General features: G+C 37.3%; 1 protein-coding gene and 1 long non-coding RNA gene across 2 annotated transcripts; both read left to right on the top strand.

The window, feature by feature from the left end:
- Positions 1-7644: 7644 nt before the first annotated feature.
- LOC139134309 (uncharacterized) lies at positions 7645-10760 on the top strand. Its single transcript, XR_011552793.1, has 3 exons — positions 7645-7854; positions 8536-8616; positions 10605-10760. It is a non-coding gene; the product is annotated as an uncharacterized lncRNA (long non-coding RNA).
- A 594-nt stretch (positions 10761-11354) lies between these two features.
- LOC139143488 (cartilage intermediate layer protein 1-like) lies at positions 11355-16673 on the top strand. The gene is made up of 4 exons (XM_070713851.1): positions 11355-11634; positions 12194-12302; positions 13918-14066; positions 14824-16673. The coding sequence occupies exons 1-4, from the start codon at positions 11355-11357 to the stop codon at positions 16671-16673; spliced, it is 2388 nt and encodes a 795-aa protein (XP_070569952.1).
- Positions 16674-24360: the final 7687 nt, after the last annotated feature.

A 24360-nucleotide genomic window follows, 5' to 3' on the forward strand; every position in this document is an offset into this window, starting at 1 on the left:
GGTTTTACTACCCCCAGGGGAAAAAGTCTGAAACCCACAGACAGTAGTAATTATTTTGACATAATGAGTGCTTTGGTATTTAAATATTTCTGTTTGTTGTACAGTTTTGAAATATATATAGAAAGGAGGTAGCTGATAGCGCTTTGATATTTTATCATGGTTTTCACGTTGTGATTTTGAACACTTCGGTGTTCTGTTTGGAAATCGTAGTGAATAAAGTATCTTCCAATAATCAAAAGATGCGTATTTTGTTTGTACAACTGAAGTGAGTCAATGTTTATTACCCAACCAGATGTTCTCTCACTGTGATCAAACAAAGAAATAAGTGAACTGCATGCATAGTCTGTATCCTTACCATTCCTTAGAGAGAATTCATGATCCCAATCTTATCATTTGCATTCTTGAAATGCTGCCCCTTGAGAGGATACGCATACATGTTGACAGAAACATGCACAAATTAACTCACCCTGTGTTATCAGGGAAGATAAAATCGTACCAGCCTATGCTTTATCTTCATGCAAGATACTTAGACCTTAGGTGCTATGGTTCTCAAGTTTTGTTTATGTGGAGCACGTACATAGAAACAAACATTCATTTCTCTAGCCTGTAAGAATAGCTTCCATTGCCATATATACATGTGGGAGCTATAATGGGCTGAGCTCCTATTAGAATCTCTACTATAACCACAAACAACAATGTAAGCCAATAGCTGTTATGTGAGATCACAACAATTCAAATGGTAAAACACTGAAAAAAGTGTTTTAGGCCGAGAAAAAAATTGTGCTGTTCCGATAACCTGACCTACCCTATTTTTTACCTACCGACCCTAAACTTTTTAAAGCTACGTAAACACGGAAGTAAAAACAAGGAAGAACAATGCCATAAAATCACGCATTCATTACCTGGCATTTGATTTTTACTTGAACAAGGACATCTTTTATGGTTTATTCCTTTTATATGTATGATAAGTTTTTTTCTGGAAAAGTGGCCAGTGTTTGATCGCCCTGAACCCCTGAAAAATGCATACTTAAAAATAAAAATATTTTGGAAAAAATCCCTGCCGACCTACCTACCCTGTTTTTAAAAACCATGTTATCGGAACAGCAAATTTTTTTTATTTTTTTTTGGCCTTACATGTCTAATTATGGACTGTTGCCTACAATAGAACTATTGCAAGATTGTCTTCTCTACCCCTCCCCTGGCTAGATGATCTGTAGAGCACCTTCTAACCAATAGTTGGAAAAGTCTGTGCAAACATTGCCTGCCCTTCCCTCAGGTCTTATTCAAAGAGGACTTAATTTTATATCTGAAGATTTTGTCTATTTATATGTTCAGTAAGGCATAAACACAAGGGCAATGTGTACAATATTCACAAGCAACAAAGGTGTCCTGAAATATAAAAACCTAATCATGCACAATTGGGGATATTATAGGTGTCTATTTCCTGTCATCTCTCTGCTCCGACACTCATCAACTACCGACAGGCGCAGCTTATTTAGATCGATTTGCGCGAGGATGAGAACCGACTGTTTTATATATTATTGAACCGACTGTTTTATATGTTATTGCCTGAATACATGGGTTTTTGTGCCCGCCGAGAGCAGGTGACAATTTGCCCAACGCCAGTAGGGCAAATTGTCTCGTGCTGCGAGGGCACATAAACCCATGTATTCAGGCAATAATATTTTTATTTCATGCTGCTTCACAGTTAATGCTATATGACATTTAGTTATATGCAGGGCATTTTCAAACAATTTTACCATTATCGACCCGCATCAAACAGATTGTAACGAAATCAAAATAGCAGTGCGCGCATGGATATTTTACATCTAGCGTTAAGCGTCTACTTTGACCTCGAAAACATCGAAAGGCTTCATTGACCCGCGTAACCATGGAAACCGGTCAGTATATCGTTCATCAGCCCGCAAACATCCCGGATGATCCTATTCAAATCAATGCACTGATTTGCATTCACCTCGAGGCATGTAATAGAACTCTAACGCGCCCTACTGTTATATTAGAAGCGTTTGATTTGTTATGAGGAAAAAAACACCTACCAGTATTGAATTGAATGGTCATAACAGTGGAGGGAGCAGCCACCCACTTGCCACTTTGAACGTTATAAGGCTTATATTTTGATTGATGATGTAAAACCCTCAGCGGTACTATGGAGTCATAAAACTTGGTACAACAAGCTACTTCGGTCAACAGGATACAGGATCCGAGCAGGCTGTAAAGATTGCAAATTCTTATTTGAGCTTATAGCTATGAGTGTTTTCACTATCAGCTGAAGAAAACAGAAAACCACAGGTACAGTAATGACTACAAATTTTATAAAGTTTAATTTTGGTAAGATGCATTAAATGCATTAAATTACATTAATGCATTACAATACCTATAGCCAGTATACAGGGGTCACTGGGGTACGGGCTGCAGAGCTCAGAATTTCAGAAATGGGCCGTGATGCCAACTACATAATGGTAGGCCAGTATAGGGAAACACAGAAGGTTGGTGTGCACCATTACACAATCTAATCCGTTCCAGTCATCCCTTCAGTGCATCGGTACAACGGATCTTATTTCTATCCAACCGGCCGTTTTTGCGATACCGAACTACAATCCTATACATAAAGGTATGCATGCATACGGTTTAGTCTGGCTAGAGTTCTTGTTGATGCAACTTTCCCTAGTATTTCTGCATATAAACGCTATATTAAAACTCCATCGTCATGGTGTAAACCAAAGTTCTCGTCATTTTTAGATTTGAAAATGTACATGCCCATACTTGGAATAAGCTCGCACTCACCTTGGCCATGAGCAATTTTTTTTTTTTTTTTTTGGGGGGGGGGGGGTTGTGTTAGTACGATCAACGGTTGTCTTGGTGTTAGGTATAATTTCTAAAAATAGCATTGTCGTAGAATTTCACCACTTGTATACATGATTTTATCGGGCGTTGTTACCGGTAACAAGGGTAAAACAAACCCTACTTTAATTCTCGCAACTTCCTTCAAGTTATTTTTGTCCATCGGACCACTCAAGAAGAATAATTGCTCACACCTAACACTTTGGATTTAAGAGGGCAGTTAAAGACCTCTCTCTTTTGTTTTTCCTTTTATGGTGACCCTACCAAGTATTTATGCGTCAAGATCATAAGATAATGCGACCGGGGAAATCCATGTGGAGTCCTTGTTGAAGTGATTTTGCACAGGTGTTTTAAGAAGTAAAGTAATATGGAAATCCTTTGTGTCCATTTTCCTCCTAAAATCGCCAGACTTTTAGGTTTCCACTGTATGCGTTTGTATACTCCGAAAGAAAGGTACACATTGTACATAGTGGCCGACATGCGATCACTCGAACATTCGCATGTCCAAGCATTAAGACGTCTTTTCTTCACTTTTTTCTTTGGGAAAGCGAATCTCAGAAGAAGTATATCGTTCTCAAGAATTTCTGTACCAGGAAACAATGCTGTTCAAAAATAGCGTTGTCATTTTTAGAAAGATTAATGGGCATGCATTGTAGTGACTATGGGGTTTAAAATATGCGCTGAAGTTGCAGTGCAACATGTCTGGATACCTAGCACAATTGCGATTTATTACAACAATTTATGTGATATTCTATAATTGCACTTGACGTTTTCGTAGAATTAGTTCATACAAGTAACAGGTACTATCCGTACCAGTTAGCTATAAATAGATACAGAAACTTCACCACATTATAAATACGCACCCCGGACAGACCGGCCAATACCTTTAATCAGTCAAAATGAAGGTACATCCAGAGACAGAAGGTGGCGTTCAACAACCAGTCGCTGAAAGTTTGCCAAAAACAGCATCAAATCGCTGACGAAGAAATGTCATCGTCATTGTATGCGTGGTTGTGCTCATCGCGGCAATTGCGGCAGTATTCGGCTTTTTGTATGTGATGTTGAGCAGACAGAAAGGCGCGTAGCCGTCGTGTATTTTCCTAGATGTGCGACAAGATCGTGAAAGACCTCATGCTGGACCAAGAACTCGCATCAAAGTAGATATATCGATTCCAAAATCATTGTATAGAACGTGTGTCCCATCAAATCTTTGTACAAACTTTTATGTAGGTTCTATTTTACACTTTCAGGGCCATGGAATGAAAGTTATGCCCCTTCGAAAGTAGTTTTGAATTTCAGATGCGTAACTATTGAATATTATAATCTCCAATCCATTTTATGTAGCTGAACTATTTCGTTCAGGCTTCAGATGATACAAAAATGTCTGTAGGAATCAGGTCGATGCGCCACTATTTCGATTTCAACATTTCATTGAAGCCCTGTTTCAAGTTTTAAAGCTTAGAATCAGTTCGGTTATCGAAAGTTTAGTTTTCTTTCAAATATAGGGTAACTTTTCGACGTCTTTTTGAGTAATTGATGTGTGATTTTCATTGTTTCAGCAAGTTAATCATCACAAATTTTTCTCCAAACTTATTGAATATTTACAATAATAGGACAATGCCTTATGACGTTCCAAATTCTGTAATCATGTTAGTTTTTTTCGGATATCAAACAATCGCAAGCATGTACTTCTGCCTAATTTGGACAGGCTGGCGAGCATACCTACTTCGACGACTCTGCAATTCACACATACTGATTTAAACGTCCAAGAGAACCCATAATTAGCGGAAGATTACACAGTTATCGCTCTAAAAGTCAATTTTCCCCCACAAATATTGATAAATTTGACTTTAAAAATTACATATCAAAATTCCTGCGCTGCCAGAGGTATAATATATATTATAGCCAAAACAGGGGCAATATGCCCGAGTGCAGATGGTCGCCAGCCTCGAGAGTATAGTATAGTTTTTACATACCTCTTTCAAGTAGTTTTCACACCAAACTTTTGGGTCTACATGCATATGGCCAGCGTTGGAAACTACGCCCGTCCTCCCGTCCGAGACGGGTAACTTTTCAGTCGGACGGGAGGAAAATTGTACTTCCACGTCCGTGTGTCGGGCTCTCAATAGTAGCCCATACGGCATACCCAGTAATCTCATCGATCATGATCAGCTGCTTCTAGATGTTGTTTTAAACGAAATGTAGTATACCAATATGTCGGACTTCGACGCGCTTATGCTACTGAAACTGTGCAACTGTGTGACGCCGGAATGCAATGCAAGCGAGACATGTAAACACGGGTAAACAGGAAGTCGCTCATACTAGTAAATCTCACACTAAGCGAGATTTGCGCGATATCAGCCAGTGCTATAAATATAAAGATATAGGCCTAAATGAAAGATATAAAGGATATAAAGGAAAATAAGGGCAACTCCACACATCGGCTCTACCAAGATTGTTTAGTATTACGATATGGTGAATAAAAGGATCATTGCATTTATTTTGTGTGGAATACATGGCGAGACACCGGTGAATCGATAGTGCCTTGACCCTAGTCATGTGATTTGGGTCCCCGGTAAACCGGTTTGTTGATTGAGTGATTCGTCTTAACGGTGTTTCGGAACCAAAAATGGGGTTCCTTCATCAGTCGCTCTCTTGTTTTGTATCCCATCCGTTTGGTTGTGTGATGAAGTCATCTTCGTCCTCCAGGAGGAGAAGCCAGATTCGTTATTGAGAGAGTTAGCCACTATTGACTGACTCTATAGTGAGTGATCCGGTGTGTGGTGTCATATTATATTTAACATGACCCAGCATCAACCGGAGTTTCAGGACGCTTATAAGGATTTTTGTTTTAGGGCATATTATGAGCGTTGCTAGTGCTCGTTATGTTAACAGTAAATGTTGTACTAATCTGTCAACGATTAGTTTGTTTTAGGCATTTAAATCGATTATGCGAACTTTTAGTTTTGTGTCAATTTTTCGTGGACTTTGTAATAGATTTCGGGTCGATATTGGTGCCTGCTTTCCGGTGTTTGAAAAGCATGTTGTGAAGGGCTGCTTCGAGAAATAAATCTTGTTTCTCTGTGTTTAGCCATTCCCAGGTTTCGTGGTTTCGTTAACAATATTTGCTGTAAACGGCCTTTGAAATCGGTTTGGTCTGAGGAGAGTATTGGTTTATTTAATTCATGCCGCCAACTTTGATTACTTATATGGCAGCTCTCTCAGTTTTTGATTTTCTTTGCCAGATGATGTTTTCTGTATTGCTCAGCAATCTTTTCAGTTTGGTTGATTGTAGTACCAATTCGATGACAGATTGCATCTGGTTTTATACGATAAAGTGGCATAAAATGGAGACAAATTTAAAAAATGTTTCCGTTGTTAAAACCGCTATCGTGAAACTTTTAACTGTGTGAGCGATATGGGCAAAGTGTGTTTGAATTAACTAATTAATTAATCAGAGTGTTATCAGCATTGTTATTGTAGAAATTTTGTATTCAAGTCCGGACTAGAATTCATTTCAAACAGTGGAATTCAGAACAGTTTGTTTGTAAGGTCATAGTTAATACTCATGTTGAAAATAAAGTTGTTTACAGTTTGAAGTACATAATGGTTTTGTGTTTTTGAATGAATGGATTTGTCAAAAATTCAGGACAGGCAACTTTCTGGCAGGACAGGCAAGTTTTGAAAGTTACCAGTCCTGATGTCTGGCAACTATTTTGGCCAGTTTCCAACACTGATATGGCAATCATAGGCTATATTTCTATGTTAGACAAAAATCCGTTGAAAACTAGAACGATTTTCATCATCAAACGGCGCATCGAAATATTTGAATCAGTATGTGGTTTGTCAAATTTTTATGGATTATTTTGTAAAAACAGTATTTCCTATTTAAAAACATTTTCAAATTCTGAAGATGTCAAGTTCAAGCTAGTTCTAGTTCACTTTCAGTCAAACGATGACTTTGCAGCCCACAACGTCATCAAGGAGTATATATTACAGCCTAAACATGGGACTATTTGCCTGAGGGTAGGTGACCATTTGCCCGACGTATTAAGGCGGGCAAATGGTCACCTGCCTCGACGGTACATAGTCCCATGATTTGGCTATGGTCGTTTTTTATTACATGCCTCTCTGACATAGCTTTCACTCCAAATTTTTAGGTTTACATACAAATGACAATCAGATGCTTTATTTCCATGTTAGGCAAAATCTGTTGAAAAATGGAATGATTTTCACATCGAACGGCGCATTGATATATTTTGCATAATTTTGTAAAAAACGGTATTTCCTAAGTAATTTTATAATTTGTAATCCCCGAACTTGTCATGTTGAAACTAGTTCTGGTTCACTTTCAGTCTTACAATGGCTATGTGACCGGCTACATAAAATCAACAAGTTATCATTGAATCATGTGGAGCGCCCCGCGCGACGTTCGATACACGAGGCCTGAGGTATTAGATACAGGGGCTCAATAGTGTGACGTAGCTCGATAGTTAATATTTTATCACTTGAATTTAGTTGTATGACTGACAATGACAATGACTGTGACCTATAGTAACCCCTTATACACGTGGAACATCGTGAGACTCTTTTGATGTAACCGTTCATCCGCTCTAATGAACCTATTGTTTTGACAACAGCTTAAGTCATTAACACCGACGCGACACTTAAGCTGGACCTCCTGTGTTATGTTGACAGATGTACTGATGGGAGCGACCTTCCTGTCTTTCACTTCTGCCGACTGTCGTTAGTTAATTACATGACAATATGCAGATTTAGAGACGATTTAAGTTGTATACTTTCTAGACAGAGAGACACTTCACTTCACGTCTTGACGCATTCCTGTACAGAGATGTAGACGCTCTGAGACTTTGACGTACTGACTTTAGTGAGAAGCCCAGTCTGTTTGACAGTGGTGGACTGTAGTTTACTTTGTAGAACCTGCTGAGAGAACCTGTTGAGACGCCCGAGACGACATTGACCGTGACCGACGTAAGTGTGTGACATAGCAGTTTTACCGTGTAACTCAGCTGAATAAAGTGCTACGACCTAGAGTATATTCGTGTACCTTGTTGCCGTCTCTACTGCCTGACGTTCCACGCCACAGAGTGTACGTATCCGACAATAGCTACATCACAACCACGAAACGTGACAATAGCATAAAAGCGTATACAATCAAAATTTTCGTACGCTTAGCCGCCCATTAATTTGAATAAAATGATGCACCTCGGGGACAGATATTCATATTCTCAAGGTTTTACAATCTTTTTTGACCTACTGTTTGTGTAAGCTCAAAAGTTAACAGGCTGAGGTATATGATCATTTTGAATATTAAGTAACGTATCGATAACTTTATACGGTAACTTGTTTCTCTTGTACAAATTTGGATGTGCTCTCCGAGGCCTATAATTTTTATTGTGAAAGTTTCTTCGGAAAAGTTAGGGCTAATTTCGAGTCTTTAGGATTCGTGCACTATCTACTTTACACTTTGATGATGATCAAAAATAAACCAGGCATTAAAAATTTCTTCCCTTGTCCATACAAGAATAGTTTGCCACATGCAGTCCTTTATGTGCCACGGAACACGTCCTGTGAATACGCTCTCGGGTATTGTTATCGACAAAGATGAAGAGTAACCGTCATAACAGACTCTTTACGATTTTTTTTGTTTAGGCGACGATGCAACAGTGCCGTCTGCACCTACCTCTACAAATTCATCTCCAGAAGACGTAATTTTCCCTCCGTATATAGAAGGTAAATCCAAAAATATTTATAATTGTACTTCAAGATAATAGTTTCCTCCTTGTTCCCGGCTGTAGTTGTTATACATGCATGCATGTATGCATGCCTGCCTGCCTGCCTCCCTGACTGCACGCATGTATGACATCTATGTATGTATGTATGTATGTATGTATGTATGTATGTATGTGTGTATGTATGTATGTATGTATGTATGTATGTATGTATGTATGTATGTATGTATGTATGTATGTATGTATGTATGTATGTATGTATGTATGTATGTATGTATGTATGTGTGTGTGTGTGTGTGTGTGTGTGCGTGCCTGCCTGCCTGCCTGCCTCCCTGACTGCACGCATGTATGACATGTATGTATGTATGTATGTATGTATGTATGTATGTATGTATGTATGTATGTATGTATGTATGTGTGTGTGTGTGTGTGTATGTGCGTGCGTGCGTGCGTGCGTGCGTGCGTGTGTGTATGTATGTATGTATGTATGTATGTATGTATGTATGTATGTATGTGTGTGTGTGTATATATGTATGTATCTATGTATCTATGTAATAATAATAATGATATTTTATTGCTTGCTTGTAAATATAGGATTTACATCACATTTGTGGCAATAAAAGTGTGATACAAAAATAAGTTCAAATTTTTCTTCAATAAAGATAAAGTAATACAGTATAATAATAGTAGCTAATAAAAATATAACTAAGTATTTCTTTGTTTATATAAAGTACAAATATAATCTGCGAGTTGTTCATTAAAAGATAACTCTTGTTTTGTTAGTAGAGAAATAAGCTGATTTTCAGTTATATCGTTTGGGAAATTGATTTTACTGACAAAGTTCTTTCTTTAAACTTTGTATTTCTGACAGACTAATAAAAAGTGTGTTTCATCTTCAATACTGTTGGTGTTACACTGATTGCATGCAGTATCTCTCAGTAATTGGGGTTTTTGGAAAAGTGTGTCCCCCTTTTTCAATTGCTAAATCATGATTGCTAATGCGAAGTTTGGTGAGTAATTTTCTTTTCTCACCTTGTAACTGTGTTAAGTAGGGTTCTAATCTAAATTATGTTTTATTTTGGCGTACATTCTTAGTTTATTTTTTTCATCAGTAATCAAATGTTTCCAAAAGACTTCATAATTGTTTGTTAAATTTGTTTTCATTAATCCAGTTATAACTTGTGGTGTTTAAGTGATGGAGCTTTGAAGGAGAAAGTCCATTCCATTTTCTTTAATTAAAGCACTTAAATAGTAAAACCAGGATCTATCGTTAGGGTTGTTTACCATTTGCTCCAGAAAAGCTTCTTTAGCAAGATTATAATGTGGAAGTTATACGATATGAAGCCAGTATTTAACAATATTAAGTTTGATCTCAAGTAGAAGTGGGAATTGTCCTAGTTCACCCCTAACAGCGGCATTACAAGCTTGTCTATTACACTGTAAAATGTTCTTACAAAATTTGAGGTGAGTTAATTTCAATTGCTGATTTATCCCACTTCTTGTAATACATGAAATCTTGTCCCCAAATCTCTCAGCAATACAGTAAAACAGGTTTAATGAAAACATTGAATAAATCATAGACAGTGGAGGGGGGACCCCTCACTGTCTATGAATAAATGTAGGGGAAATTTTATGTCTCTGTTGTGCAATAAAACCCTTTAAAACTATACAGTATGTATGTATGTATGTATGTATGTATGTATGTATGTATGTATGTATGTATGTATGTATGTATGTATGTGTGTGTGTATGTATGTATGTATGTACGTACGTACACATGTAAGTACGTTTGTATGTATGTATGTAGGTTATGTAGACCTCTCTATGTAGACCTATGTAGGCCTATCTTCGTAGGCCTCGGTAGGATTATGTATGTAGGCCCATGTATGTTCTTTCAACTGTTGCTTGTGTGGCATGGCATTTCACAAACAGCGGTTATACTCAAACAAAGCTAGAGTAACATAAGTACTGTGTTTCTCGAAAATTCAGGCAGTACAGGTTGGTCAACATGGGGTGCATGGTCAGATTGTGACGTCACTTGTGGAGGAGGATTTCAGTCTCGTACAAGAACATGTTTCTCAGTTGATGAATCACAGACGTGCGTCGGTAAACCAGCACAAATAAAGTCCTGTGGCGAATGGAATTGCCCAGGTATGTCAAGAGCACTTGAAATCTAAAATTAAGTGGAGAATCAGGGCAAAAGTTGTATATAATCGTTCAATGAGGTAGTTTTATACATCAAAGAGTTCATAATTTAAAACGCCGACTGCAGATACCAGGTTGACTTTCAAGAATGTCTCTTGACTTAAGTTTGTTGAAACCGATGGCTACATATATTTTTCGTAGTCATAAAGAATACTACTAGTATTCGCTTCTAGGCTAACTATAAGCACTTCCATTTCTAAATGGCATTGTTTCGTAGGTAGGTTTGTTTAACGCTAACTTTGCTATTTTGCAAGAGAATGACTAAGTATTATTTATTCAATCGCAGAGATTCAACTCATAGATCCTACATTAGTTGAACCAAAGTCTAAAAGTATTTACAGTAATGCAATGGTTACTATTTTCTGTTAGAGTCATATTAAGGTCATCGTTTATATATTTTATATTAATTACATGCATTTTTAATCATATGATAGTAATTTAATCGTTTCAACAGCCAAAAGGTAATTTCAAAATATATCGTTTTTAAAAGATTGTTCACGGATATGCTCTGTCGGACACCTGGACGACGCATGCATGTCTTGCATTTGCGATGGAGATGTTGTTGAAGGGACTGTGCAGGACGCGTATGGGAAACCAATTGACGGCGCCGACATCTACAGGGCCGAATTCCCCGTAGATCCCATTGGAGGGTCAGATGCCATAGGTAAATTCGCCCTCAGTGGCGTTTGTATCAGCGAATTCGCTCTCCTGGTCAAGAAGGACCAGTTCGTGTCAGTAAGAGTGACGGAAACTGAGAACAGGAGGAAAAGAGAAGCTCAAAATTTGACACTGAACATCAAAATGCGACAACTAGGTAGGTTTTTGGCAAAAAATAGTGTGATGCACAAACATTTGAACCTACTTCGATGACTGGGTTTTATGTTTGAGAAATGTTTCCTTAGTAACTTTTTCCCCTTGATGGTCCGTATTCCCCCGTCGAGTTTGTCAAGCAGTATAATAGAGGATGAACGATATTGATGCGCTTTAATATATTTACACTTCAACAGTCTTATAAAGGGAATATCTCCCTTTGCAACATTCAGTACATTGTATATAACTTGCGATGAGATTCTGTACCTAAACTCGCCCAACCGAAGATATACTTTCTATCTAAACACGTATTTGCAACTTGAGCTCCTTAAATCTGTGCCAAAAAGTTATTTTGCCTCTGCAAACTAAGCATGCTTATTGAATACCAACATTTTGTCGTACCTTACAATCATCAAAACGAATCTTATTTTTATATAGACTTGTAAACCATTTTGTCCGAAGTACGTGTAGAGTGACAGCAATTAATGAAATTGATAAATCCTTTTTTACCATATGAATTATAATTGGCATTACTGTTTTGTTGTTGTTTTGTTATATTTTAGCGCCTCCTGTGATTACACGACATCCCCAGTCCAAAGTTCGTCTAGTTGGAGAAAGTGTTACTTTGTGCTGTGAAGCCAGTGGCGTTCCATCTCCTTCTTACTATGAATGGTGAGAGACAACTTTATCTATCTATCTATCTATCTATCTATCTATCTATCTATCTATCTATCTATCTATCTATCTATCTATCTATCTATCTATCTAGCTATCTATCTTTTTGTCTATTTATCTGTCAGTCAGTCAGTCTGTCTGTCTGTCTGTCTGTCTGTCTGTCTGACTATTTATCTATCAGTCAGTCAGTCAGTCAGTCTATCTATTTATCTATCTATCTATCTATCTATCTATCTATCAGTCCATCCATCTATCTATCCATCTATCTATGTTTGTTTGTTTACTCATCTGCTTACGACTGTCACAATGTATTGCTTTCATATTTACCTGTTCCTTGCTTGTCAATCAACTTTGGTTCCAATAAGACGAAATAAGTAGAGTGTCGTCAGTTTTGAGTCTCTGAGTCAAGCGAATCTTCAAGTCGAGCCAACACAGTTTACAGATATCCCAATGAACATTTGAAGTAATCTTGCTTTCTTACTCTTCATCCATCGCTATCGGTCGTAAGGGAGCATTCGTGTTTTACAGGGAGGGGTCGGTAGAAATCGGGGGGGGGTTGATCTTTACAAAACCGTTTTTTTTTTGGGGGGGGGAGCAAATTTTACAATCAATGATTGGAATGGGGTGGGGTGTAAAATTTTACAAAAGTTTGTATGGAGTTATGGAAAAAAAATGACTTTGGAATTTCACCGAAATGTTGCTTGGTCCTCCATACATAATCTATGAGTAATCTATGAGAAGCTATGAATAATTTCTTTTAAATACAAAACTAGCTAAATCTGTGTATTTATAGACTCTTGATTATTGATATTAATGTACTTGATCAGACTAGGGTAGTTACAGGTGCATGTGTGAGCAAGAAATTTGATTTTGGAATGTCATCGAAATGTTGATTCACTATCTTGTCTATGAGGAAATTATGAATAATTTTTTTCCAATACAAAACTAGCTTAATCTGTGTATTTGTGTACGCTTGATTATTGATATTAATGTACTTGATTAGACTAGGGTGGTTACAAATGGATGTTTGTGCAAGAAATTTTATTTTGGAATGTCATCGAAATGTTGATTCATTATCTTGTCTATGAGGAAACTGAGAATAATTTTTTTCCAATACAAAACTAAGTAAATCTGTGTATTTATGTACTCTTGATTATTGATATTAGTGTACTTGATTAGACTAGGGCGATTACAAGTTCACGTGTGTGCAAAAAATTTGATTTTGGAATTTCACCAAAAATGTTGATTCTCTAGTATGTGAGGAAACTTTGATTATTTTTTACAATACAAAACTAGCTATTAAAATCTGTGCTTTTAAAAAGTTTGACAATTGATGTAAATGTACGTGACGAGAATATCATATTTGAAAGAGCAGATCTGAAAAACCAATATGATATTGGATTTGGAGGGGGTCGCCTTTTACATTTCATTTGTCACTCAACTTCCATCACCCCCTTCCCCGTAAAACCGAATGCTCCCTAAAGAACAAAAGTTAGTGCATGATGTTGCTTATAGAGCTGTCTAATTCCAAATAACTTCTTCATATTCTGTACTATAGAGCTGTCTTATTCCAAATAACTTCTTCATATTTTGTACTTTCACAATTACGCAGGTTTAATAATAATGATGTAATAGATGGCTTCGAAGAAAGCAGCCTAACGATGGACAATTTGCAGATGACAGACACCGGATCTTACAAGTGTAGAGCAAAAAGTGAGGCAGGAGCTCAGTACTCAGAACCGGCTTCATTGACCATATATGGTAAGGCATGAGCCCCCGTTATTAAAGAGATAAAAAGTCATTGCTTTGATGCATGTGACTGTTCTATGTTATTTGATTCTCAGTGGGAGAAGACGAGCATTGTTAGCGTCGAGTCAAGTATTTCTATACTGTATGGTATGTGGTGTGGCATTTACAAGCAATCGTTAGACCATTTACATACTTTTTTGCATAAACAAGAGAGTGCCACTGTTTTCTTTTCTGTTCCCGTTTGTTGTCCATTGCCTGACTTAAAGATTGTGCTCAATAGGTCCTACCTGAGCTGCTTTTCTAATGTTTTTTAACCAAATTATTTCAAACCTGACTCAAGGATTACAAACCATGACGTAGATATGCAAGTCAAATCGTTTTTAACCCTTTTCCTGCCAAGTCCATAGTTCACCACCAGGTCCAGATGGTTAATTGAACACAACATATTCCATATGGTGTATATTAACATAACAAATTTGAAAGCTGTTGAAAACATAAATACTGTAAACTTGATTTTTTTGGACTGAAGATGGTATAACAGACCAAGCCAAGTGGGTGAAAATATGTCATGTTTTGGCTCAATACCGCTTTTTACTGTCTTGGCTGGTGGGGAAGTGATACTGTCTGGCAGAAAAGGGTTAATGACACTATTAAGTAAGGTCGCCAACATTATCAGTAATGATCTGAGGGTATGAAGTCATAAAATTCATTGGTATTAACAAAGCTGTAATATTATGATCTATATCATGTCCTACGTTTTCCCTTTTAGTTGCAGCTAATGATGCCTGTAGCTCGGATCCACTTCCACACTTGTTGAAGTTACCTGCAGAATGTGTGGAAAGCAGCGGATATGAATACTACAATGTTGGTAAATGTTCAAAACGGCCATGCCCTGTGACCATGGTCAACAGCACTGCATGCACTGATGAAGTGGAGCATTGTTGTTCAGCAAACTCAATTATGCTGGAGGACGTTCGGTGTGATTCCTACAACCTGACAGTACAAGTAGTAACAAGCTGTGGCAGTAGAGTGTGTGGAGCAGAAACCATCACAGTTCACGGACGAGCTCATGGTGAGGGTGACGATGCACACATTCCTTTAGCTACTGGGTACATATTCGTCGGTGAGCAAGAAGTTGGTAGGACCGATGGAAAAGGTGAATTCAGCATTGAGTTGCCAAAAGGGACCCGTAAATTGGTACTGACATTTAAAGATCGATGGGATTATTTCGCAGAGACTGTGAAAGTTCTGCCACTGAACGAAGAATTTTCCCGTGTGTATCATACAGTGTTACTGGCAAGAAAGAGTCAACCAGTAACACTGAAAGGTAACGAAACCTCCACTATATTCCTCGGCAATACAAGTGATGGAAATACAAAGGCTGAATTGGAGATACCAGAGAACTCTTTCTATACAGAAGATGGTACTCTGTATACAGGTGAAGTAAAAGCTGAAGTAAACTTTTATGATCCCTCAGACCAATCAGCAGTGGATGTAATGCCAAGCGATCTCAATACTAGGGACATTGAAGGGAACACGCAGCAACTTCAGACATATGGGATGCTTTCCTTGCAATTTCAGGATGATGGAGGCAACCACTTGCGCGTAGATAACCCGATTGTAGTATACATAGATCCAGTTGAAGCTGGTATAGATTTAGATGACGTGGATGAAAATGGTAATCTACTTACTCGTTTATGGAAACTAAACACGCTAAGTGGAGAATGGGAAGACATGGGTGGTTTGGAAGTCGTCAGCATGAATCGACGAAAAAGATATTTAGAAACATTTCTTATTGGAAACATGACGGTACAGGGGTACAATTTGAATTTTATGAACATAGACCGACCTCAAGACCGAGTGAGAATATGCTATCTAAATGTTCGTCTTTTCAAAGATGAAACATTAGAAAGGGCAATCGAAAAAGCTTCGGTAACAGCAGTAAGTGCCGATAGAAGTGACAGTAGACGAACTCGACAACTATATTATTTCCAGAGGGCGATGACGAACACAGAAGGCAGAGTTTGTTTAATGACATTTTGTGAGAGAAATGGGGAACTATTCGACGTACACGTAAATGCTGAAAAGGATGATGAAATCTTTAAACCGATTCATCCTGATAACGTCCCAACCAACAAACATCCTGCAGATTGGCCGATCGATCTCAAAGAATCTTTCAATCTCCCTAGTGATGATAATGAACCCCAGTTTGCATCTATGAAGGCTATTACACCACAGATGTCGTATGAAAACCTCTTTTATGACCATTTGTATGACCAATATGATTATGAAAGAATAGAAGACCAGGACCACGGACCATTTTATTGGCAATGGCATGATCGTCATAGGGCCTCAATGAAATGCCACGAAGCTGATAGTGACGAGAACTTCATGGTGTTCACATATCCAGAGAAAGGTCTTGAAGAGTATACAGCAGCAGACGATGAAGAAGAAGACCCTCGTAGTCCACTTTCATGGTTTCCATACGAGGGCAGCCAAAAGAGGGCGTGTTTCATTAAAATATTTGTAAACAGTTCAGACACTGGTCGCTTTCAAGTTTTTAGCACGGGAGGGGAAGTTCCTGATGTTAAAGACAAAAACTTTTTGGTTACAGAATAGATAATTCAAAGAGATCTGCAGATGGAAGCATTTCGGCAGCGTGCATCGAGTTCAAATGCAGCGGTCCAATACGCATAGGTGACCCTTTTGATAATATTCCCTCACCACCAGCCCCTCCTGACGCTGGAAGAACCATTGGCACAGATAGAACAATCCTACGAATTGTTCCACGACTTCCGAGTAATTGCCAGCTTAAGCCCGGAAATGATGGAGTTAATCCTGGCCTGACAACCTTTCTTACTTCACATGGTATTGTAGACGAGTTAAGTATCAGTGGCTCTGATATAACGTTTAAAGTTCCCGATGGAAATATTAATGGTCCAACAACTGGTATATATGGATTTCAGGGAGAAAGAAATGACAGCTACAGGTTCGCTTATGAAAACTGTCTTGCTGGTGATGATAATGCATACAGTGGAGGCCCGGTAGACGCCCCTGACATAGGATGGGCATTTCAATACGAATGCTCCTGAGATCCTGTCTTTTTGCAAAGAAAAGTGAAAGATCTGCTTGTTTAATCATTCCCGAAATTAGGGACTTAATTACACAAGAACAGAACCAATTCATCGCAGCAAAAACATATACCCTTGTATCATTGTATGAACATTTGTATATCAAGTATACTCTGAATATGCGTGAAGCCATGTATGCTATCTTATCTCACTTGTAATACTTTATTATTTGAAATGCACGTTTAAGGTTTTGACTCAACTTTGAATATCCAAGTTCATTTGAATAATGTATTCCATATAAAAGCCCTAGAGCTTTTATATAAAAGCTCTGGGCCTTTGTATAAACAGCCGTGGCCTTGTAAAATGTGTAATGGATTTCTATTACGTATAATACGCCACTTTCTTGCGTTATATATCAAGCATTTCATAAACTCAATTCTTATGTGTTTTGTTTTTAGATTTTACTCCACAATTTTCTTTTGCCTCAATGCCCTCCTCACACTATTGGTATACTCAGTATGATCGCCGTGAAGGGCCTCATTAATACATAAAGACTTCCGAATGGAGCATTCTGATTTGTAAATTGCCACGTGATAACTTTTAACCAGAAGTAGAACCTTCGACCATTGGTACAATCGAACGCGACTCTTATTGCAGACATCTGGTTTCGAACTTTTGATTTCATCACTTTACTTTTTGGGTCGGCACATATTTCAAAGATTTTCATAAGCACGTTTACAGTTTCCATAATTGAATAGTGTAGTTTTACAGAAAACGTCCATACCTTTACAATGAGCATTAGGTTAAGTCGAAGACATAAGGAAAAATGAAGCGATTCTTCTGTGCGTTATGACCTTTCCTTTTGCATTTAGATTCAAAAAACCTTCATTGACACCTCTCTCTCTCTCTCTCTCTCTCTCTCTCTCTCTCTCTCTCTCTCTCTCTCTATATATATATATATAATAGGTATGTGTGTATGTGTTTTGTGTATTTTTTCATTTATTTACTAACTATTTAATAACGTTTTTCATAACGACATGCAATCGTTGGGACTTCAGATGCAACACAAAGAGGTATCCGTTGATAACGCTACAAAATTATTGTATAAGTTCTGTTTAGAACGTTGTAACTTTTTATGATATAGTGGCGCGGCACAACCAAAATTTTCATAACAATTGTGCATTTTGTGATAAAAGCATGAAATTTGGTATGGTTGTAGATTATTATGATATAAATCAATTTGGATACCGAGCCACCACAGGTTGAGCCTCGTTCTGGTGTGGCGGCCATTTAAAAATGGCGACCATCAGTCACTATAAAATTCCATAACTGCTGCTGTACGCATGATTCTGTGGGGAATAGTGGACGTATTTCCATCATAAATGCCCATTAAGATTACTATTTGCACTTTTATTGTTTAAAAATCAATTTGAATACCAAGCCCTTACACGTAGAGCCTCGTTCTGGTGTGGCGGCCATTTTTAAACATTATAAGCGACCATCAATTACTGTAAAATCCAATAGCTGCTGTTCTACGGATGATTCTGTAATGAATAGTGGATGTATTAACATCATAAATTGCATATTAAGATTGCTATTTGCACTTTATTTTGTTTCATCATTTCATTTTCTCAGAAAAGCAGGTTCTCTTAATAAAATCATTGACAGTATGGCTGCCACAAGGCCAAAATGGACAATTCAAATTGCCAAATTTAATGTTCTTTTACGATGAGCAGCTGTTAGCTGTTCTGTGTAAGTAGACTCAGAAGGTACTGTTCAGAGTAAATTATTTTGTCTTATTTGTAATCGTTGATGCACCAGTTTTGACGATTTTTAGGGTTGTAGCTGGTACGTGGGTATGTGTGCATCACAAGTGCGACACACTCACCAGGTTTTGCGAACTATTGGCCTAGATCTGCCCATGGCTGTGATTGGGAGTGTATGTATCGTCAGAGTGTAAGAACAGCCTGTCCCATGTCCTGCCAATGGATGGGGTGTTCTTGAGTACAAACGTTTAATGTGTGCAATATTTTTACATTCTAATTATCGTTTCTAAACTTTATCATTGGCCATAGACGAGTTTTGCTTGGCGTTCTTGATCATAAGGCCTAACATTGAAAATTGTGCAGGGAATTTAACCCAATCTCTCACTTTTGTTCATCTACATTAATATGTAGGCCTACATACAAAAAACATAATAATATATACTATATAACAAATTCTAAAGTTTTAACGCTGAAAGCAATAACATTTTGGGAAAATCTCTCATACATCCCAATAATTGTCAATTCTACAGATTTTTCATTTAAAATTTGACCATGTGGAGAACACGATCGTATTTTTATATTATTTTTTTGATATATGTGTTATGTTTTATACATTACTTTTCATAATTCATTTAACATAAAACTGATCTTGTGTAATTTGATATAAATTTAGTGATTTACAAATTACTTTTTAAAGTTATTTCAACGTCAATGGTCTATTGCATAACAAATATAGATTCATGTCCATCATATTTTGAACAAGGTATACTTTGGTACTAATTTCTTGATGGGACATAATTTGTTATTCAAATGCATAAACATGGTACCATAGTCATTAAATTGTATTTCTCGACTTTCTTTCGTTTTAACAAACATGAAAGGTAGGAAAAGCAAAGCTCAAATACAATCCTACACCTTTGTCAGTGATGTCCGTGTTTGTCACTCAACGGACCTGTGCTTGCTTTTGCATGGCTAGTCAGCTGGCGAGTATTTTATTCCTTTCCACTTGACACGTAAACTCAAGACCTAAGGAAGGTAGTGCTGGCTGGCCAATTATCTGATCAAATGTGATGTATTCCTTCTTATACAAATAGTGACACTCCAGTCAAGATTGAAACATAAACCTCAGATATTTTACGTTTTTTAGTATTCACAATAAATAAATTGCACATTCAGTGACATACAATTACAGCAAAGTTATTCCCAAATTTTGAACGATTTGAACATGTCAGCCCTGCTAAATTGGAGCTACTTTGTAAAGTATAGAACCAATAATTAGATCGACCATGCACGTATCGTATACATGCTTTTAAACTACAGAACATCCTCTAGAACTTGAGTTAATTTTTAAAGATCATAAGCGATAATTACATCTGCTCAACATCGTATGGAAATATTTTACTGAAAAATGCCCAGCTAAACCTGAGCTAATTATAAAATTAGAAACGATAATTAAATCGACTAAATATCGGATATATCTAGGAAAAGGTTCTTAAGAATGGCTAATTATTTACTGCTTATGTACGACGTTTAGAAACTATTATCCATAGTTTTGTTAATGAAAAAAGCCTAGCTATCTGACAATATATGGAACTTTTGCAAATTTATGAAGTTTAGAAAAGATAATTAGAGCAGCTAAATATCAGATATATCCATAATATTTTGTCAATGAAGAGATTGCAGCTTTCTTACATATCTATACAAGTTTTTCTTCAGGAACGCCCAGATAAACTTGATGTAATGTATAATGACTAGAAACGAATATTGGATCAGGTTAACTGTTCCTAATTAGGTGTGCTTATCGTATAACGCTAGTTAAGCCAAATAGACTTTTCATATACAGTTTAGCAAACAAAACTTATAAAGGCACAATGTTGCACCTTGCTCCTCAATCAGTTGGTTGTATAATTCAGTATAATGCCTTTCTATTTCATCTTCTTTACAGCGGGTAGAACACACACCATGATTTAGTTTTCAACAAATTGCTCTTCCAAAAACACTAAATTGTCCGATAAGAATTTTTAAGGTCCAATCTTACAAAGCAAACTTGAAACAAACTACTTCAATATGCGATGTTTATAATATTTTGAGATAATCCGTGACTATGATTTTGGCTGACTACTTTCATAAAGGCGTGTTTGGTAAAAAAATATATGTTTCAGGAAATTTGCCATATCTGGGTACCCCTCCAAATACGATCCAATGGCTACTAAATCATATTATCTTTCCGTTAAAGGTTCATTTCATATTTTTGACATACGTCTGTTATAAACAATAGTGATTTCATATAAGCATATTATTGCCTTCTGCATTATGCATAGCAACAAAACGGTAGAATGTAAGATAAGCCGTAATTTTCGATTTACTTTTTGGGGTATTAGGTCAGTCTTGTCCTATTTCATGAAAACTGTAAGGATATTGCATATCACATTATATTACCATGCCTTGCCCGTCGCATTATGATTGGTCGAGCTGAACCACGTGCCTGACCACAAATACACAGTAATGGTTTGTGTACATGCCCGTGAATATGAATAATAAGATTAACAACTCAAAGTTTAGTAACGTTATAGCTCAAACGTAAATCTTAATCAATCACAAAATAAAATGGAGCACTTGTAGGTCAAGTTGAGATACTTTTTTTCTGAAAACATTCCGGATTTGCCAATTTTTCATAGCGCGTGACAGTGCGTCGCGTATTGCATAGTTTCTTGGGCCCAGTTGTCGTTAGCTCCTGAAATTTTCGGAAATTTTGACGGTTTTCTTGGGTTCGCTGATAATATAATGGAAATAACAGACTCCGCTCTGACCATTAGGACCAAGGAAAGCTAAATTAACAGGCTCGGCAAGCCTCGCCCGTTAATTTTGCCTTTCCTCTCGCCCTTGCCCACAAATAAACGTTAATGGTCAGCGCGTCGCCCGTTATTTCTATAATATATCATCTTAAAGAAGAATAACTCCTTAACTAATGATACCCCATAAACCAGGATATGTATAAGTTAGGCTCGGCAGATGACTTAAACGAATACTGGTTTAACAAAAATATAAGTGAGTCTCAAAATCGTGATTTTAGAGTACCCTTCAAAACATGACTGTAATAGCTACTGCATCCCAATATTTTTTCGTTTAAAAGTCTGTTTGATATTGTGATATGTCCCCGTAGCAAATAAAAGAGATTTCATACAAGGCATTGCCTATTATTATGTCTAGGTAAAAGGGTTGTAGAGTTTGAAATAAGCAGTGACATTAATTTTCAATAAAGTTTGTAGTATGGGGTAAGTTTTGGTCATATTTTATAAAAACAGTGGAAGATATTGCATATTACGATATGTCAACTAAAAGAAGAATAGAATTACTTTCCAATGTTACCCTACAAGCCATGTTATGTTAAAATATAAGCTCAGCAGGTGACTCACAAAGAGGCACGCTCAACAAAAAAGATGCGATTCGCAATACTTTGACTTAAGGTACGCTTCAAAACATGACATATGAAATATTTTTGCTGTAAAAGTATATTTCATATTTTGACATGTTCTTGTAGCAAATAAAACAGATCATACAAAGCATTGTCCTCTGTAATATGTCTAGGTACAAATTGGTAGAATTTGAGATAAGCAGTGTCAGTAATTTGTAATATAAGTTTGGGGTATGGGGGCAAGTTTTGGTCATATTTTATAAAAACTACGGAAGATATTGCATATTACAATATGTCATCTGAAAGAAGAATAAAATTACTTTCCAGTCTTTCACTATAAGCCATGTTATGTTAAAAACCAGCTCATAAGATGACTTACGAGATGACAGATTTAAGGAAGACGCATTCGATTTGGCAATACTGTGATTTTGCGGTACCCTTCAAAATATGACCGATAGAGCTATAGCATCCCAATATTTTTTCTGTCAAAGTCCATTTCACATGTTTAACATGTAATGTAATGTCCCTGTATCAAGTAAAACAGATATCATAGATAGCATTGCCTTTTATTTTATGCCAAGGTAAAACATTTGTAGAATTTGAGATTAGCTATAATTTGCGTTGCAAACTTTGAGGTATCGGGTAAGTTTTGGTCTTATTATTAAAAAAAATCTATGGAAGATACAGCATATTACATATGCCATTTTAAAGAGGAATAAAGTTCCATTCTAATGATACCCAACAAGGCAGGCTATGTTTAAAAAGCTTAGCAGATGAATTACAAGTACTACCAGGAAAATGCACATGGGTATGCGCAAAATGGCGATTTTGCAGTACTCTTCAAAACACGACCGTAACAGTTATTGCATCCCTTTATTTTTCTGTTATAAGATTATTTTCGTATTCTAGGGATCCTAAGGCTTCTATAAATACAGGTATGTTATCCTAGAGGGGCATGTAGACCCCTCTAGTCGACAGCCTAATATTTCTTGACTGTTGACATCGTGTCACCCTTTAATAGGATCTAATACCGTGCATTTCATGCATACGAATGTGTTTTTGTACGTATTTACCCGTTTAACAAGTCAGGCGATGGAGAAAAGTTGAAAAAAATGCAAATTACTCTTCCCACAGTTTCTAATTGAAAATATGCAACCCACAATTACTCAACGCATTCTGCAGTTTACATTACTAGGTGAAAAATACCTTGTCTGGCGGCCATTTTGAAAAATGGCTGCCATGGCAACGCTTCAGCAGATTTTCAGTGGCTCGGTATCTGAATTTGTTCAACACATATTAGACATATCTGAGCCAAGTTTGGTGCTTTTATCAAAAAATGCACAATGGATTTGCCATGCCGCACCACTAATACCCTTTCACCTCATATATCACGGCCATTCAACATGGCAGTCATCGAAATTGCTTACATGCACTCTCTGTTCGTTATGCATTGTCACATGCACAAGCTAAGGGGCCGCGGACAATTAAAACACGCGCACGGCAAACGCAATTTCCGCGGGGTTTTTAGGTGGGGGTGGGGGGGTTGGCTGTGTTTCGATTACCGTGCGCGAAAATCGCAGTACATGTTTTTATATGGCAACATTTCGCTACACAAATATGTATCGCTAATTATTGTTTCACGTACAGCCAGTGCGGCACCAGCGCTACATCATACTTGCGAGTTCAGAGCACATGTAAAATAACATTGGTTGCGTCATTGTCGAGGTGGCGCCGGACAAAGATTTTTTAGAGGGGTATGCGGTGGGTGGTGGGAGCGTATGTGTTATTTCGTAGCCACGTAATTACCAATTGTAAGCATGCTGATACAGAATGAGGCTTGGTTGGATTTTCGCACCTCAAAACTTTTGTTTAGGGGAGAGCGATTGAGGCCAAACGCAAATAGTTGCGTTTACCGTCTATCAAAGGCCCATAAGGTTTGTCATCCCTTGACAGAATATATACTACGGAATTTCTCCTCTGGTCCTCTACATCACGACAACCTGCGTCTATGTCATCAATTTTGGTGTCAGTGTTAGAGCTTTTTTGCGTCGATC

Source organism: Ptychodera flava, chromosome 1 (assembly GCF_041260155.1).
Source record: "Ptychodera flava strain L36383 chromosome 1, AS_Pfla_20210202, whole genome shotgun sequence".
NCBI lineage: Eukaryota > Metazoa > Hemichordata > Enteropneusta > Ptychoderidae > Ptychodera > Ptychodera flava.

Excerpts from the sequence above, each read along its gene's own strand:
- LOC139143488 (XM_070713851.1), top strand. The coding sequence starts at position 11,355 with ATGTCTTGCATTTGCGATGGAGATGTTGTTGAAGGGACTGTGCAGGAC. Across the intron at positions 12,303-13,917 it reads TCTCCTTCTTACTATGAATG|GTTTAATAATAATGATGTAA; the intron begins GTGAGAGACAAC and ends ACAATTACGCAG. Across the intron at positions 14,067-14,823 it reads GGCTTCATTGACCATATATG|TTGCAGCTAATGATGCCTGT; the intron begins GTAAGGCATGAG and ends TTTCCCTTTTAG.